We start from the raw sequence: 18,348 nt of genomic DNA, 5'->3' as shown, positions 1-18,348 counted from the left end.
ACTCAGATCTCGGCACAAATGCCTCCCCTGATCAAGGATCTTCCCTTTCATCCTCTATTTCATATCCTTGTATAGATAAAAGTTAGTTTATACAGCAGACACTTAGCACAATTTGTGATTATCTTGGTTATTTCGTGTGCGTGTAAGTGACACAGTTAGTGCTCTGCCTTTATCTTCTCAGGTCCCATTCCCATTTCTGTGCAATTCAGCTTCACTTCCAATAGCCAGCACCTGCAGTTCTGTTGGAAGACTTGCTTTGAGCTTCTAGAACATACTGTGCCCCTTGGGGTAGCTCTTAACCAATGACTGACAGGTATAGGGGTTTAAACGCCCCAGATCTCTCACCTCTTGGCCACAGTGATTCTAAGGTCTGAGTTTTACACTGTTTCCCACAGTTTTTCCAAAGGGTTAAGCATCAGTAACCCATTGTGGTGAGTGGCTTCAAAACACACCTTAACTAGTCACCTCCCTCTCCTGTATGAGGTCCCCACGCCCTGATCAATGTCCTCACACATCCCAAATGATCTGTGAGCACTGAACTCTCATGTCAGAGTCTGATTCCTGGGGGAACCTAACTAAGACCATGGCTTTTTTGTTCATCGATCCCAGTAGAGCATACATTTTATGTCTATCTTGTTCATGGTTATATCCTGCTGTCTAGTTTTCTGCTGGTACATAGTGAGAACACGCAATATATAATTGTGTAACGAGTACCTGCTAGTGGTATTACTACTGCAATGTAGCATTTTTTCCTTTCATTGAGTTTAGTTTATACCACTAACCTACCTTGCTTCCTTGGTGGCTCAGATGGTAAGGAATCTGCCTGCAAACCGAGAGACCCAGGTTCGATCCCTGGGTCAGGAAGATCCCCTGCAGAAGGGAATGGCAACCTACTCTAGTATCCTTGCATGGAGAATTCCATGGACAGAGGAGCCTGGACAGCTACAGTCCATGGGGTTACAAAGAGTCGGACACAACTGAGCGACTAACACACATATCTTGCACCCACAAAATGTTACATGTTTCTTCCCAAATGTACAGAATAAAAAATATTTGTCTTCCATAGTGCTTTCAAGAGTAGCATTCCTGTTACAGTATTGATTAGCAAGGTTTATTATGGCTGGAGGCTCTTTACTGGAAGAGATCTCAAGAGACATTCTCTAAGACTGTGTCATTGCTTCCTGAAATTCCAGTGTGGAGATACTTCAGAGATCTTTCATAAGACAGATCTGTTTACTTTTTAGATAGTTTAAGCAAAAGGCAACTGGATCCTGGACCAGGCGCTCCCAGTAGAATAAGATGGACAACTATGCAAAGACAGGGGCAATACTAATACTAAACAATAACAAAAATCGCCAACATGTAGGAATGTAAATTTGTGTAGCTGCTGTGGAGAACAGTGTGGAGGTTCCTCAAGAACCTGAAAATAGAGCTACCACAAGCTGCAGCAAGTCCGTTCCTGGGCATACATGTGAAAAACGCCCAAACCTCCCATTTGAAAAGATACATGCACCCCAGTATTCAGAGCAGCACTATTTACACTTGCCAAGATATGGAAGCAACCCAAGTGCTCATCAACAGGTGAATGAATGAAGATGTGCTGTACATATATACAATGGAATATTATTCAGCTAGGAAAAAGAATGAAATTTTGCCACTTGCAACAATGTGCAAGTTGTGTCCAACTCTTTTGCAACCCCATGGACTGTAGCCTGCCAGGCTCCTCTGTCCATGGGATTTCCCAGGCAACAATATTGGAGTGGGTTGCCATTTCTTTCTCCAGGGGAGCTTCCTGAGCCAGGGATTGAACCAGCGCCTCCTGCATCAGCAGGTGGATTCTTCACCACTGAACCACCAGAGAAACCTTGAAAAGGGAGAAATTTATGCATCTTTTTCTTTAAAACATAAATGCAAATACTTCTGAATCATTTCCATATTCTGTAAAATCTGTGATACAGCGGAATTCAGAGACTCAGAGAATCTGACTTTTTTTTTAACCATAGTAACTGCTAACATTTAATAAGCACTCGGATACATTTCATGTCACAGGGTGGTTCTCAGCTAAGCCAGGATTAAAAGCTGACTTTCCTGAATTTCAGGCTCTATTTTTCCCCACCTATAATAGACCATTTTGCCTGTCCTGATGACAGGTTTCTGAAAGGAATGGAGCATAAATATTTTGTTCTAACTCTGTTTAACTTCAAGAAAAGCAGACCAGCTTTGGATCAAAGCCTGACATGTCTCCTGATAACATATCTCCCCCAGGTTGCCCCCCCTAGCCCCGCTACTCCCACACACTTGTTGCCTTGACCAGCTTCTGCCTTTCCTCCTCCTTCCTTCCTGGTTTCTGTCGCCCCTGTCTACATCTCCCATGCATCTTTTCTGCCTTTCTCTATCCCTACCTTTTTCATTTCTCTGACTCCATTTCCTCCTCTCTTGTCTCCCTCTCTATCCCCTCACTTAGACACATTTCTACTACTTAAACCCTTCAATTTATGACCAAGTGGCATCCAGTTAAGACACAGCATATCATGCACACGGAGCTGGATTGGTTAGAGATTACCTCGTACTCCGGAAGTCTATCAACCACATTAGAATGGTGGTGTTGGTGCCAACAGAAAGTGGCCAGCAATGGCAGATGGCGCAGGGCTCCCTGAGGTGCCAAGGGAGCACCATGCTTGTTCTGGACACCCTAACTGATCTTGTTAAGAGCCCAGTCGTTGGATGTAGGCAAACCTGGTTCAAATCCTGCCTCTTCTTTCATCCGTAAAATGAGAAAACATCATGGACTTCCAGAGGTTGTTGGGAGAATTCAAGAAAATCATACTTATTTCACAGTGTCTGGCACGTGGTGTGTGCTGCGTGATGGTCATACTTATTAAGGTGCTAATGAGAAATGTCCACCTCCCTTCTGGCTTCTCTCTCTTCTGGTCCCACCCTCCTTGCCCAGGCCATCAGGATGAGCATTCCATGTGATGGAATTTGCCTGATTCTCTAGGTTGTGGGACAGCAAGTAAAACAGAGAAGTTAGAAAACCCAGGACCTGTCTCAACCACAAAGTTCTATGATTGTGAAAAAAAAAATCTTAGTTATTCAAAAACTTAAGAAAATAAAAAAGTAAATAGAAACATGCATGCATGCTAAGCACTTCAGTCATGTCCAACTCTTTGTGACTCCATGGGCTGTAGGCAGCCAGGCTCCTCTGTGCCTGGGATTTCCCAGGCAAGAATGCTGGAGTGGGTTGCCATGCCTTCCCCAGGGATCTTCCCAACCAGGGACCGAACTTGTGTCTGTTATGTCTCCTGTATTTGCAGGCGGGTATTTTACCTCTAGTGCCACCTGGGAAGCCCCCAAAAGAAATGTATTTAATAGCAAATTATTTTCCTTGCTCACACAAAGGGAAGTAAAAGGAGTTGATAGAAAGTGTTCTTTTTGTGAAAATACAGGCTCCTGCATCCTGGGCCCTTTTTATGATCTCTCAAGAAGAAGAAAACACTGTCATCTCCTTCTGTTCTTCAATCATCCTATTCCTTCTTCCTTCCAGCATGCAACCAAATCTCCTTGGATTTCTCTCATCCACAAAAGTTCACCACTCCGAGGAGAAACTTGAAATCCAGAAGATTACCTCTCCTGCTTCTCCAGAGGGCCAGAAAGAGAAGTTTTCTCTTTTGCCCCTCCCTTTCTCTACCATTTTCATATACTGAAGAAAAGCCCCAAATAAGATTTATGGCAGCCCTGCCTTTCTCCTATCCAGGCAGCTCATTAATGTCACAGCCAAGCACCCTTCCCGAGCACAGCTCTGCAGAGATCTATTCCTGCTTCATGCCCACTGACTCTGCCGCATTGCCTTGGCAACCAATTAAAATACTCCTATGTGTGTGGCGATATCATCCTTAATTGTGCAAAACCAGGGGAACCTGCTCAGAGGAATGCACTTGCCAGTTTTGGTGTTCTCTCTATCTGGCTCCATACTGATCTGACTTCTTTTTTTCACCTCTGAATCCCCTGCAAGCACTTATGTGCCATTCCTAACACACCTGGCCTTGAGTCAAGAAACACCCTGGTCAACAAGACAGGGGCTGAAAGGGATCTGGGGGATGAGATAGTGGGGATGTCTCCTTTCCTCTTGTCCCAGGTGAAAACACCAGGGCCTTAAAGATGCTGAATCTAACTGCAGTTTCTTGCATTATCACCAACACTACGTATTCAGTACTTCAATACTTATTGAATTCTGGTTGCATTTCAGGCACTCTGCTGGGTACAGAGAAGACAAGACACCTCCTTAACCTCAGGAGCTTACATATGCTGGGAGGCTGGAGGGTAGTCTCGGAGAGCCTGAGGAACCTGCAGCCGACTGGCTTGGGATTTGGGACAGAGGGCTGACTTTCTGGAGGAGCGAAGGGGACACTGAGATGGGAGGATGGGCTGCAGCTGACTATGTGGACCAATTTTCCAGTTAGGCAAGTGGTTCCACACTTGCCTTCTCCAACACTGGCAGGTGGCTGATACCCTTAAACGGGGGTGGTTTGCGTCAGGCACTCTGGGAAATATTTGTCTTCTTTCTCCTTAGCTTCTCAAGGAAGATTAACAGTGAATAATCCAAGCTCTCTCATCAGTCCTCTTGCCTTTCCATGTTGTGAGTGTGAATGGCAGCCAAAAGGCATATTTTTTTCAAACCAGCGGTGTGGGGACCATGATGCCAGGGCTCCCCACCCAGTGTACGTGCCTCTCAGTGTATTTTGAGGTTTGCAGTCCTCAGTGTCATGGGTTGCTGTGAATGGTCAAGAATAAGACTAGCTGCAGGGACTTCCCTGGTGGTCCGGTGGCTAAGACTCCACACTCCCAATGCAGGGTCTGGAGTTCAATCCCTGATCAGGGAACTAGACCCCACATACCACATCTAAAGTGTTCACATGCAGCAGCTAAAAACCCCAAGTGCCACAACTAAAACCCAGTGCAGCCAAGTAAAGAAATAAATAAAATTAAAAACAACAAAGACTAGCTGCATTTAAGTCTTCCCTGGTGGCTCAGTGGTAAAGAATCCGCCTGCCAACGCAAGAGATGAGGGTTTAATCCCTGGGTCAGGAAGATCCCCTGGAGAAGGAAATGGCAACCCACTCCAGTATTCTTGCCTGGAGAATCCCATGGACAGAGGAACCTGGTGGGCTACAGTTCATGGGATTGCAAAGAGTCAGACGCAACTAGACAACAAGCTGCATTAAAAAAATAAAATAAAATGCAACCTCAACAACTGCCCTGAACACAAGCACAGGAATGCTCAATTTTGATCTGCACCCGTTTTCTCCCATTGTGTTTTCGTATATGAGCTCTTCTTGAGCACAAACCTCGTATGTGTGAAGTAGACAAAATGGGAACAGTCATCTCAGATTTGTAGAGTTAAATGAGATTCTGTAGATTCTGTAGTAAAGAGTGCTTTACCCAGTGCCTGACACAGTAAGTCCTCTGTTTTAACACTTATTACCTGCCTCGTAATTATTACCTTACGTGGCTGCCTCCCAAAAGTCCATGAGCTCTTTAAAGCAGGGTTTCAGCCATTTTGGTGAATTACTCAGTTTTCCTGGGTCTCTTCCATGTCTACATGTTAATAAGAATCATATATTATTTGCTTTTGTTCTTCACTAGAGCCTGGCATTGGGTCTTACTCATAAAAGGCATCCTGTATATGCTTGCTGATTGAATGAGGCATAGGAAATAATAATAATGCCTCACAATTATTATCAAGAAGTAGTGTGTGTCACGCCCTGTGCTAAGAACTTTACAAGAATTGTCTTGACTTATCCTCCAAATGAAGCCACGATCACAGTTACCCCCATGTCTTCAATGCAGTAAAATAGCAGGCTGACCGCAATAAGCGTGGTAGTGCTTTACAAGTTAACCTACCCAGATGAGTGCGAGCAGACAGCTCACCCTTAGCAGGAGCTTACTTCATCCAGACCCTGTGCTAAGCACTTTACAGGAACTGCCTCATTGAATCCTCCCAAGAACCCTAGGAGCTAAGATTCCTATTTTCATCTTGTAACAATGATGCTCAGAGTTACTAAATAACTTGACCAGAAGCATACAGCCAGTACACATGAATGAAGAGCCTTGGTTCTGAATCACAGCATTATCTTGTTTGCTTATCTCATTGGAAGTCTAAGGTCAGAAGCAGCAGAAAATTAGAGTATATATTTAAAAAATGATATTAAAAGACTTATTCCTCTTACCCAGAAAGAAGTTAAAAAATACACATGTGAATATCTATTTGTCAATCTATCTACACACACACACACACACACACACACGCACACTTACACATACACACCAGGAGGCAATGAGGAGCTATTAACTGGTACAGAGTTTCAGTATGGGATGATGAAAACTTCTGGAGACAGATGGATAGTGGTGCTGGGTGCACAACAATATAAATATGCTTAATGCGACGGCCCTACACACACAAAAGGGGCTAAAAATGCCAGTTTTATGCTCTCTATATTATATACATGTGTGACATAGGTTGGTCAGCCTGAGAGGTGTAGGAGCCATGTTCCTACCTGAAATGCTGCTTCCTTCATGGAGGAGGCCAGGCCAGTTTAGTACATAACTCGTTGGCAAATTCTTCTGATGTTTCGTCTTTTCTGCCACTGGGGCTAAGTATAAATTAACTCACTATGAATATTTTTCCCACCATCAGAGGAGTACATAGCGTTTGTGGATTCCGATACAGGAATTTGGTCATATATGGAGACACATTTCCTATCTTCTTAGGGTTAACAATTCATGAGCTAAGTGGTTTTGAACTTGGCCCACTATGTTTTCTGGGTAGTACTGTCTGTCACCCCAAAAGGTATTTAATAAGGTGATTCACTTCCAGAATATTTCATTCACCACGTGGCTTTATGCCTAATATAATACGCTGCTCATTCCTCATAGAGCTTTGTCATGGCTCAATTCAGGAAGAGTTCATTTCCACATTATGAGGGGTTATTATTCCATGACTCCATAAAGTCTACCAAAAACGTGAATGTGTTCATTCATTAATTCAAAAAACATTTGAGGGTTCCTAATCTGGACCAGACTGTAGGTATGTGCTCCAAGCATGGTACTGAGACCCAGACCCAGACCCAGGACAAGTTGCCTGTTGTGCTGCTGCTTGGATAAAAGATTGGAAAAATGACAGAGATCTAAAGTGAACTCAGCTGCTATTTGAGTCCTGGAGTCTGAGCCCATGAGCATTCCTGCTGTGAGCTTTCAAAGGTGTGAGCTTTCAAGATGGAGCCTGGCACGTAGCAGGCACTTAGAAGCAGTCTGTTGAATGCCCTGGCTTCTGAGCCAGGCATCGGGAACAGTGTGACCCTGGCAGCTGACACAGACCCAAGTTGCAGGAAACAGCTCATGACGAATAGACTTGTCTTTCCCTGCCCTGTGTTCTGCCCCTTGCTGTGGATGTGCTGGCTAGTGTTCCTGCATGCTGGGGTTGTCAGGTAACCTGACCATTTCAATGAAAAAGAGTGGTCCGTCTGCCAGTGAAGTGGAAACTGCTCTTCAGTTTACCCAGGGAGCTTGGCCGTCTGTTCAGAGCAGAGATATCTTGTTTGGCTGCTCTGAATCCATCAGGTAGATACAACCCATAGGCCACGTGATTACATGGAAGTAGACACAGAGAGACTTAATTACAGAGTAATTGACATGTGCCTTCCTAGTGGTGGTTTTGAAGCAGATAACCAGTCACGCCAACTCCTCTCCATCTCTTTCTCCCTCTCTTCCAACTTTCATTCTGTTCAAGATATCCCATCTTTCCTAGCACCCACGTGCCCAGACTAGACCCTGCCTTTTCATTCTCTGACCGTGTCCTTCCTACCATTAAAATGCCCATATTTTTAAAGGAAGTTTCTTTTTTTAGACAAACTTCATTTCCCTTAAACTGAACCACCTCCTCATCTGACATTTTCATAAACCAGTATCTTTTGAGTCTAAGACTTCTTTGTCTTAATCACTTTATTGGGTTATATATATATACACACCAAAAATGTACTCTTTTTAAGTGTACGATTTGATGAATTTAGACAAACCTATATAACACCACATAAAACATTTGCATTACCCAAAAAGCACTATAGTTTGCCATTTCTGGAATTTTATATAAATGGAATCAGACAATATGTACTCTTCAGTAAGACAGTCCTTTTTTCATATCTTCACATTTCTAAAATTGGATGTATCTTACAGTGAACATCTAATATAGTAGTGCTTTTTTTATTCCCTTTAGGGCTATAACTAAATAATGTATCTTATAATAGATAATATCTTTAAATCAGGGATATGTATGTATATATTTATACACATATGCTTAATACACGTATCTAATTAGTTGGTTTTACCATCAGACAGTAAGCACTGGGAAGGTAGAATCTTTACTTTGTTGGGTAGATTCCCACAGTACCTATGGCTGACTACTGACAGAAGCTAAGGGACTTCGTTGGTGGTCCAGCAGTTAAGATTCTGTACTTCCAATGCAAGGGATGTGGGTTTGATCCCTGGTGGGTAAACTAAGACCCCATATGATGTGTGGCATGACCAAAAAATAAAATGATAGAAGCTAAATAAATACTGCAGAAACTGGTGGTAGCAAGTTTCAAACAGTTTTCCAAAAATATCTTCTAATGACAAAAACTTGCCTACAACTCTTCTTGGAATGCATCAGTAGTCTCTAATTATAATAGGGATTCTCTTTGAGGGCTCAGCTATTTCTGCATTAATATGAGACAACATTTCCCAAAATTTGTTCTGTGGACAATTAATATAACTCAGGGCACTAATAAAAGTCTTAGGGTTACCACTGTCACAGGAATTTGGGAAATGTTTCTTATCATTGTCTGCTCTTTGGAGATTCACCATTCTTTAGTACTAAAAGTACGAAAAAGTCCTGCAGCAAAGAAAAAAGGTTTAACTCTGTTTCAACCTCAGGTTTCTTTGACTCTGGAGCTTTATGGAACCTCCATTAATCACTTACATAATACAGTTTGTCAAAGACAGGTCTAACACGTAAGTATAGATTTGAAAATGAGAAAGAGGAACTTCCCTGGTGGTCCAGTGGTTGAGAATCTGCCTTCCAATGCAGGGGACACAGGTTTGATCCTTGGTCCAGGAACTAAAATCCTATATGCCACAGGGCAACTAAGCCTGAGCACCACAGCTACTGAGCCTAGGTGTTCTAGAGCCCATGCTTGATAGCACAAAAAAACCCCTGCATGATGCAACTTAGAGAAATCCTACGTGCCCAGTGAAGAGCCTGCACACCTCAACAAAGTCCCAGAAGGCAAAATAAAATAATAAAAATAAATTAAATTAAATAAATGAAAAAGGGGGAAGATATTGAGATTGAAGAGAACCATATGTGAGCTGGTCCCTGCTCAGCCAAAAGCTATGCAGTGGCGTCTGGAATGAGATAGGTGGGGATGCTCTTTGCATGTCAAGGGCTGAACAAGCACTTTCCCTTGTTCCATAATCTCTTCATAGTATGAAGGGACACATGGGCAGACAACCTTTCCTAAGAGGCATCGAAACAACATGAAATATGCACTGACTAATCCCTTAGGTGACACGCCCCAGTGCACATGATGGATAATTGAGGTTGAGTAAGGAGAACCTTCTGCCCCAGCCATCTGCTTGGGCCATCTCCACCAGGGGATGCGCTGCTGTTTGTCTACTGGCCAGATACCTCTAACTGATGAGAAAACTGAAGCAGTTAATAGAATAGTTTGCTAAAACAGAGAGAAGCCCACCCGCAGGAATTACCCTGATTGCTTAAATGATGGCAAAATCCTTCTCCAAAATAGCGTTGACCCAATACACACAGACATGAAGGGACATCAGAGCAGGCCAGGTGAAAATCAGGTAGAGACTCAAAGAAATGTACAAGAGCTTCCTTTCATTTTTAAAAATATTATTTTAAACATTGGCATACAATGAAATTGACTTTTTCCCCTCTTGGCATATATTCATATGAATGTTAACACATACATAGATTCATTTAACTTTCATCACAAACAGGATGCAGGATAGTCCCTTCATCCCATAAAACTCCCTCATGCTATCCTTTATAAATCCTCTCCCAACCCATAACCCCTGGTCACCACTGAAAACCACACTTTTTCATCACTGTAGTTCTGTCCCTTTGCTTTTGGGTTACACCACTTGGAATGTGGGATCTTAGTTCTCCAACCAGGGATCAAACCCATGCCACCTGCATTAGGAGCATGGAGTCTTAACGACTGGACCACCAGGGAAGTCCCTAGTTTTGTCTTGTCAGGAACCCCTTTTTCTTTTGTTATCCCCTTTGCTTAATTTTTGAACAGAGGTCTCTGTATGTTTATGTGTGGGTACAAAGAGCTCCAAATCCAAAGCTCCAAACTTTGTCCTCTACTGTTGCTGTTTTGTTACTTAACATTTACCATAGTATACTAAGCATTTTACATACATCATCTCTTGTAACCTTATGACATATGTATACCATTAATATCACCATTGCACAAATATGGAAACTGGGGATCAGAGAGGTTAAGTGATTTGCCTGAGGCCTCACAGCTCAAAAGTAATTGAATACCAGCACAAACTCAGCTCTATTTGACCACAGTCCTTAAACAGTAATCAGTGAAATGGGGAGGACTGTAATGAAGAGGGTGGTATATCGACAGAGGGTAGGGGTCAAGTCAGTTTGGAGCCATATGGTTTTGTCAAAGGTTTGCAAAGGTGGGGGGAGCCGGAGAACTATCTGGGTCTCCTGACTTCTCAAACTTGGCTCCTCCACGTGCCACATCCAGGCCTCGCTGACCCAGTGCCATCTGCCTGCTATCTTCAAGGGCTTGGGATGGTTTTAACTGCCTTGCAAATTTAGCAGAGATGACCATGTGTGTCGCGGCACTGCTGCAGGACACAGCAGCTGAGACCCAGGAAAGGGCCTGGATGCCCTTTGGTTTCTCCCCAGCCTCAGTTCCCCCCTGTGCCTTCTGACCTCATTTTTCATCTCAACTGCTTGCCACACCAGCTGAAGAAGTTTCTAGGACACAACCACCTGGTCTGTGTGCTGGAGGTGGCAGGTGTGTTCTTGCTGAGGTAGGGCAAGCAAGATAGGAATGTGTGTGGTTGGCATGATGTTTAACAAAGAAGCGAGAGAGTCTGGCCCTGCAAGACCCAGGACGGCGACATTTGTGTTGGGGATTGAAAGATGCAGGGGAAAGGAAAGACAGATGCTAATGAGGCATTGGCAATGCTGGGAAGCTGGACCAGGTTGTTGCTCCATGTATGGTGTTTTGCTGAGCTCACCATTTGGGGAAGAGAAGCTGGCGAGTATTGTTTCTCCTAGAATCCATTCCTAGCTCCTAAAGGGTCTTGGAAATGAACTGCCAAGCCAGCTCATGCTGGGAGGAATCACACACGTGAATTATGGCCTCACATCCTTTGGAGACACACATACCAACCAAAAATCAGGGTACCAAGGACCATCTCTGGGGGACACTCGATTAACAAGAGAGATGGTGCATAATTTAGCGTGGAAAGTCTTGAGTTGCTTTAATAACAATAGCAATACCAGCTAAAATTTATTGAGCACATAATATGAACCAGTCACGGTGCTACGAGCTAAGTGACATGAACTGTCTCATTTATTTCTCCCCAACAACCCTCAGAACAGAGAAGGCAATGGCAACCCACTCCAGTACTCTTGCCTGGAAAATCCCATGGATGGAGGAGCCTTGTAGGCTACAGTCCATGGGGTCGAGAAGAGTCGGACACGACTGAGCGACTTCCCTTTCACTTTTCACTTTCATGCATTGGAGAAGGAAATGGCAACCCACTCCAGTGTTCTTGCCTGGAGAATCCCAGGGACGGGGGAGCCTGGTGGGCTGCTGTCTATGGGGTCGCACAGAGTCGGACACGACTGAAGCGACTTAGCAGCAGCAACAACCCTCAGAGGTAGGTACTGCTATTATCTCCAGGTTTCAGAAGGGGAATTGGAGGCTGGCCCTGAGGTTCATCCAAAGTATGCAACTGTCGAGAGGCAGAATCAGAATCTGAATTCTGGCTTTTTCAAAGTCTAACTTTGCAAGTTTTTAGCTTCACTGCTTTCCTGCCTGTTCTAAATCAGAAATACTATTAAAGGGTAGTGGAGGAAGGAGGAAGAGCGATCAGCAATTCAGAAGCCCATAATCTTCTCGAAGACTTGCAAAGTTCCTTTGGCTCGGCCACAATATGGGAAGGAATAAGAACCAATGACATCAGCACTGACATGGGTCCTCCAGGAGTCTGTTGGTCTTACGTGTTGGCTTGAAATAATTGCCTGCTATAGAAACCTAAAGCCATTTCTCAAGCTTTCTTTTTACACAACTGGCTTGGGAGGGTTTTAGACAGGTAGGCACAATGGACTATTTTTTTTTTCTCTCTTGAGTTGGCACTATGAAGTGTGGCTCTTGGTTCCACCCTGGCACACTGGCTAGCACAGAACGTACCAGACCTCTCTGAGCCAACAGAAAGATCTCGATGAGCTTGTTTTTTAGATGACGCAAGGTGAGCAGAACAGACTTTGGACTTAAAAAGCTCCTGAACACGAAATTAAATTAACTCTTTGAGAATGCCACCTTAACACTGAGTCCTCTGGAAGAGGTATTTTGCAAAATGGTACCCAGTGACAACAGGTTGTTTATACCCTATTAGTAGAGTACTTTACACTTAGTATTATACTGGCCTGGACTCCTTGTAGACTCAAGTTCAATAATAACACCTATTACACTCTCCTGCAAGGACTATCACTCCTGCTGTGTTTTGTAGAATGTCTCATGCACAACAGGGCACAATAAACAGTCAATAATAATGTTTACTACGATAACAGATCTTCCAAATGCCTTTCATCTAAGGATCTCAAAGTGCCTTGAAAACACTCATTAGTTAAGCCTCACCATGGCTCTCCACTCTTATAATACATTTTCCCATTTTACAGAATTTTAAATTGAGACCCAGCAAGCTGAAGTGGCTTGCCCACAGTCATATAGTCAGCTTAAATGAATGATAATGATGATGCTTTGCATTTACCCAGCATAGGTTTTCTAAGGTGATATGAGTATGTTGTAAAGATAATGTTTACACTATCCTGGAGGAAGAGGGGTAGCAAATATTAAGAGTTGACTGGGTTGGGTAAACTGAGGCCAAGAGGGCAAGTAGCTTGATGAGGGTTTGACTGAGGATGTAAGGCCACACTTCTGCCTCTCAGAACAGTGTGTAGACTCTCAGATCATCTGCAATTGTCTGAACCCAGGGATGCACCATTGCTTTCACACTTCAGGAGAGGCAGCTACAACTGGGGGGAGTAAAACAGGATGCAGAATTATAGCTGTATTTACATCCAGGAATAGTTTGTTCACATCCCCACTGAGAGAGTCAAAAGGGATGAGATGAGCCACACGGAGAAAGGTGGGCTCAGGAAAGGGAGGAAATGGGTGAGGGTGTGGAGTGGCCCCCGGCTCTGCCCTCTCACAGAGCATCTTCACTAAACCAGGTGCTGCTGGAAAGCAGGTACCCTCAATGGCTTGGTTTGTTTTAGCCTCATGGCAGGACTCGGTCCAGTGCAGCTCGGAGGATGGGCACAACCCCGTCACCGGCCCCTTGGTCTGAAGTGATGGGTCCTTGGGAAAGACTTCCAGGGACACGCAGGATCTTACTGGCTGTCTCTTATTCCTATAAGAGAATAAGAGCTCTAGTTCCTATAGCTCCCCATGCCAGGAGGGACCTGGGAATTCGCTGTGGTTCAAAAAGTAGGTAGCTGTGGCTCCATCTGTTGCTACCTTTTCTTAGCAACATAGCCACATCAAAAAGAAGAAAGCATGAACAAAAATATGCGAAGTTGATAGGGGACTTGCCTCCTCCCAGTCTCCCAGCACTCTCTGAGTGATGGATGATACTCCGCCCTGCGGGGAGGCAAGTCAGACTTTGCAGGGTGAGGGAGGAGAGAGGTTGCTGGGTCTCAGGAATTCAAAGGGAGATCTGCTGACCCGAGGTTCAGCCTGATGCTCTGTAAACACAGCCTGCCTGGGAAAGCTTGCGCCCCTACCCCTCCTCTTCCAAGCCTGTGGATTCTGATTGATGACTAGACCTGGGGCTAATAAGGAGCCTTAAAGGAGGGCACCAAGCCCTTTTGTGGAATGTGTTCTCACACACAGGCACAATGGCAGTAAAAAGTCTGCTGTGAAGAAATCACACTGAAGCCTGGTTTCTTCCTGCTCTCCTTTTGGAAAGTTTCCACACTACCCTGCTGCATGGGTGGCTTAAGGGTGCAGGGAGCCCAAGGAGTAATAGGCTGTTGAGAAGAGTATTTTAGAAACTTGTCCTGAATGCACACCCGAGCCTATTCTCCTTGGAAGGAGTCCGGGGAAGACCCTCCCTCCCTCTGCTACTCTTTCACAGCAGGGAGTCATGGTTAAAGTCGTGGTTAGCTGCCAGGGTTAAAGCTTGCTTTACGTGGCACTTCACAGAATTTCTGAGTATGCCAACCACCCAGGCCATGGCGTGCCATGCCCACTTGGACACACTGACTCTGGGGGTGACAGCCAATAATCCTCCTGTAGCCACAGGACCATGATCTTCTCTCAAGTTATCCCCTTCCCCAGCTTCTCAGAATGAGGCTCACAGTCAGATCATATAAAGTCTCAAGGATGTGCCCACAAGGCTGGACAGGACGATTCACGTTGTCCAAACACAAACGCATTACTGGGTGATCTCTTGCGGCTCGCCTGAGGCGCTTCATTTTTCATGGCAGGCTCTGATGTGCATTTTCTGTATGCTTTATTCATTTTGTAAAATAAGACACATCTTCGGGGCTCCTGTACATGTCAGTTGTACTTCACAGCCCAGCCTTTCCTGTCAGTCACTCCACCCACATATATGCTTCCTTCTCGATCGAACTTTATGTGTCCAGTGTCTTGATAACTTTGAGTGATTGTGAATGAGCATTGTCATCATGGCACTTTATGACTGGGAGTGGAAAGAGGGACTTGGGTAAAATGCAAACAAAACCTGACATTTAGTAACTTCTCTGAGATCACAAAAGCGACAAGCAGTTGGATTTGTTTTTCTTTTTCTCATCCTCTGTGCATTTCCCATGCCCTGGTACCAAGAATATAATCAAAAGATTTCCCGGGTGGTCCAGTGGTTAGGAATCCACCTGCCAATTCAGGGGACACGGGTTCGATCCCTGGTCATGGAAGATCCCACATGCCAGTAGTAACTAAGCTGTGCACCACAACTACCGAGCGAGGCTCTATAGCTCCCGCTTCCAAACAAGAGAAGCCACTGCAATGAGAAGCCTCCACACCACAAGGAAGACCCAGTGCAGTCAAAAACAAACACATAAATAAATAAACAATCAAGAAGGCTTTCCATGTTCCACCACCTTCTGGACTACAAGCAGGGAGGACCTGGGTAGCTTTAAGAATTTTAAGAGTTCCTGATTGGACTGGATAGGCTCAGGGTTCCACTGAGTCTCAGTACGACAATCACCACCCACAGAAACTTATCCTCAGGGAATCCTCGGCAGCGGCTCTTTGAAACACAGCTAAAAGAAGAGAAGCCCCAACTGCTGGCGCACACAAACCAAACCTCCAAGGAAACACGAAGGAACAGAGATCTTTCTTACCCCATCCATGTGGATTCTGACGTTAGGCACCAGTCGGAAAGGACTGCACTGCGGACCTCTGGGGTGAGTCCTGCTCCTCCTGCCGTCCTGTGGGGTCAGCACCCCGGGCCGGCGGAAGGACCCCCCTCTCCCGGAGCTCTGTCCGGCCCGCACGCCGTCCAGAAGGCGCACGAGCAGCAGGTTGGCCGGCAGCGCCTCGATGCTGCAGAACACCAGGGTCCTGCACTCGGGGCACCGCAGCTCCTTGTGGGCCTTGAAAATCCTCTGGAGACATGGCTTGCAGAAGGTGTGCTGGCAAGGGAGAACTTTGGCGGTGACATCGAGCTTTTCAAGGCACACGGGGCACTCCAGAAGATCAAGTAACGTCACGTCATCCATTTTATTTTAAAACTCCAGTCCTGACCTGGAGGGGCAGAGTCCACATGGTCGGGTCAGCTGAGCCAGTGGGGCAGAGACGGGGCTTCTTGAGAGCGTCAGGATGCCCGCTTGTCTGAAGGAGAAAGGAAGAGGGAAAAAACCGTGACTGCTTTCAGAGGTATATCCCACCTACAGGAGGCAGAGCCTCATAAGGCGGTTCGCAGGGACTTTGTTTCCGCACCCAAGTTTCAGATGACTCATTCTGATTCAGTGCTAGCAGGTAGAGACCTCGACTCCTGCCTGCTGGAGGATGCGAGGGAGCAGCCAATACAGCTTCTGACTGCTTGCCGGACTAACTTACTCATTGCCTCTCCGTGAGCAAGGCGGGAGAAGGGAGACAGAACTGACCCAGGGCTCCAAGGATGAAGCCTTCCAGCAGTCCGTCTGGATCTCAAATGAAAGGCCCCTCAGGATGTAATTTCTCTGAAGCTATTTTCTCTCTTTCCCTTCTTTAAGTGTATCTGTTATCTGCATCACGCTGATAACAAGCTGTTTACATAAGTGTATGGGAATCTCCCGTAGTTGTAGAATTCTGTCCTTCACAGTACATCTTCCCCCTTTATTTTGTTCTAGCAATGTACAATTTCTACGAGAACCTAATTTTCAAAAATTGTTTTGCCTCAACTCCAGGCTGTGGAGCTTGAAAGTTTTTTTCTTTCTTTTCGTACCTCTTTTTTTTTTTTTGGCCTTCTTACCTTGATTATCTTAGCCTCAGAGACACTATCCCTCCCACACGATAAAGTTGCACAGCCTGTTTTGTTACTTTGACAACTTCTCAGTTTCAACTGAAGCAGATAGGAATTTGGGATTGTGGTCACAGCCTGCAAGAACCAAGATGGGGCAGTACATACAGGTGTGTGTGTGTGTGTGTGTGTGTGTGTGTGTGTGTGTGTGTACCTGTGTGTGTGTATATTCTGAAAATTACCCTTGTTCCAGAAACAGTTTCCTTGTGGATGTCTGAGAAGTCCCCCCCCCCTCCTTAAGGAAAGTGGCTTGGGAACAGGTCCCGATCCCTCTCAGCTCCAGGGCTTAGGGGAACCTGTAGCGGGAGGGTTGGCACGAGCCGGTGGCCCCACTGGTGGAGTCAGGCAGACAGGACAAGCCAGGCTGGGAGAAGGCGCCCAGCCTCCTGAGACAGCTCCAAAGATGTCAGCACGCGGAGGTGTGCGGGGGGCCACTAACCTTGAGCTTGCCACCCGGGACTGAGTTCAGCTCGGCACTGTCCTCGATGCTCCGCCAGGCTCCCTCCACCGGCTTCCGTTTCTCCTGGAGCTGCTGCTGCCGCCGCTTTGAAAACTTTAACTCGAGTCTTAACTCTTTTCAGGGATCGCCTTACCCAGCCCAGTTAACGCTTTCACCGCCGTTCTGTCCTGTGCACTCTCACACTCTGCTACCGATCCTTCCTTTGTGGGAGTCGATTTCAGGGAAAAGATTACAAGGGGGCAAAATACAAGTCAATTTCCTCTAAGGTTAAGTATTTACAAAGTTTATATTTCCCCTTCCTCATTTTCTGTCCTTTCCCGGAAATTGAAACACACTCAAGTTATGAACATGCCAAGGTGATTGTGTTTATTTCAAACCTTTATGAGGATTTCCTGAAAAGTTCAAACGTATTAAGGTAGCTGTGAACACAAAGATAAACCGGTCACCTAAAAAGTACTACTCTATAAAATCAGCCAGTCCTTTAACTGTGAGATTTGAGACGGACTTGAGTGATCTATTTGCTCAATCTTATGAAATTAAAAACAAAACAAAACAAAGCAACAGTGTTGTGGTAGTCCAGACACATCCTTGAAAAATCAAAGCACAGAAGGGCTAGTAGAAATTACCTGGTGGTCTACTGGTTAGAATTCTGAACTTTCTCTGCCAAGGGCTGGGTTTGGTCCCTGGTCGGGAAGCTAAAATCCCACAAGTCACCAAGCTATGTGGCATGGTCCAAATAATAATAATAAATTTAAAAAGGTAAAAAGAAAAAGCAATATTCCAGCTTTCCTTACCCTACCCACTGGAGCCTTTTATAGCCCCAAATAATGCTTATACTTCTATTTCTTGATTTATCAATAGTATATTTAATTTAACACTTTAACACTACACTACAAAGTTATCCAATAAAGTAAATAATAATAATCTTATTATTAATACCTAACAACAGAGTAGTGTAGCCCTTATCTGTGCCAAGTGTTGTTGTAAATATTTTATCTTCATGAACTCATTTAATCCTGCTATCAACCCAATGATACACTGGCCTC

General features: G+C 44.9%; 1 protein-coding gene across 3 annotated transcripts in view; it reads right to left on the bottom strand.

Moving 5' to 3' along the window:
* SH3RF2 (SH3 domain containing ring finger 2) overlaps nucleotides 1–17,521 on the bottom strand; it is a 148,802-nt gene extending 131,281 nt beyond the window's left edge. For 2 of the 3 annotated variants that reach the window (XM_005209539.5, XM_059888350.1), the window contains exons 1-2: nucleotides 17,282–17,521; nucleotides 15,683–16,172 (exon numbers count right to left, since the gene is read on the bottom strand). In XM_005209539.5, the coding sequence (XP_005209596.1) occupies nucleotides 15,683–16,060 (378 nt within the window). In that variant the 5' untranslated portion in view covers nucleotides 16,061–16,172; nucleotides 17,282–17,521. Of the gene's footprint in view, nucleotides 1–15,682; nucleotides 16,186–17,281 lie in introns of those variants that run through there. The other variant, NM_001083753.2, reaches the window with a different exon arrangement.
* Between the last annotated feature and the right edge of the window lie 827 nt (nucleotides 17,522–18,348).

The sequence above is a fragment of the Bos taurus genome, chromosome 7 (assembly GCF_002263795.3).
Source record: "Bos taurus isolate L1 Dominette 01449 registration number 42190680 breed Hereford chromosome 7, ARS-UCD2.0, whole genome shotgun sequence".
Classification (NCBI taxonomy): domain Eukaryota; kingdom Metazoa; phylum Chordata; class Mammalia; order Artiodactyla; family Bovidae; genus Bos; species Bos taurus.
The sequence above is the reverse complement of the archived record's forward strand: the minus strand, read 5'-3'. Positions and strand labels throughout refer to the sequence as shown.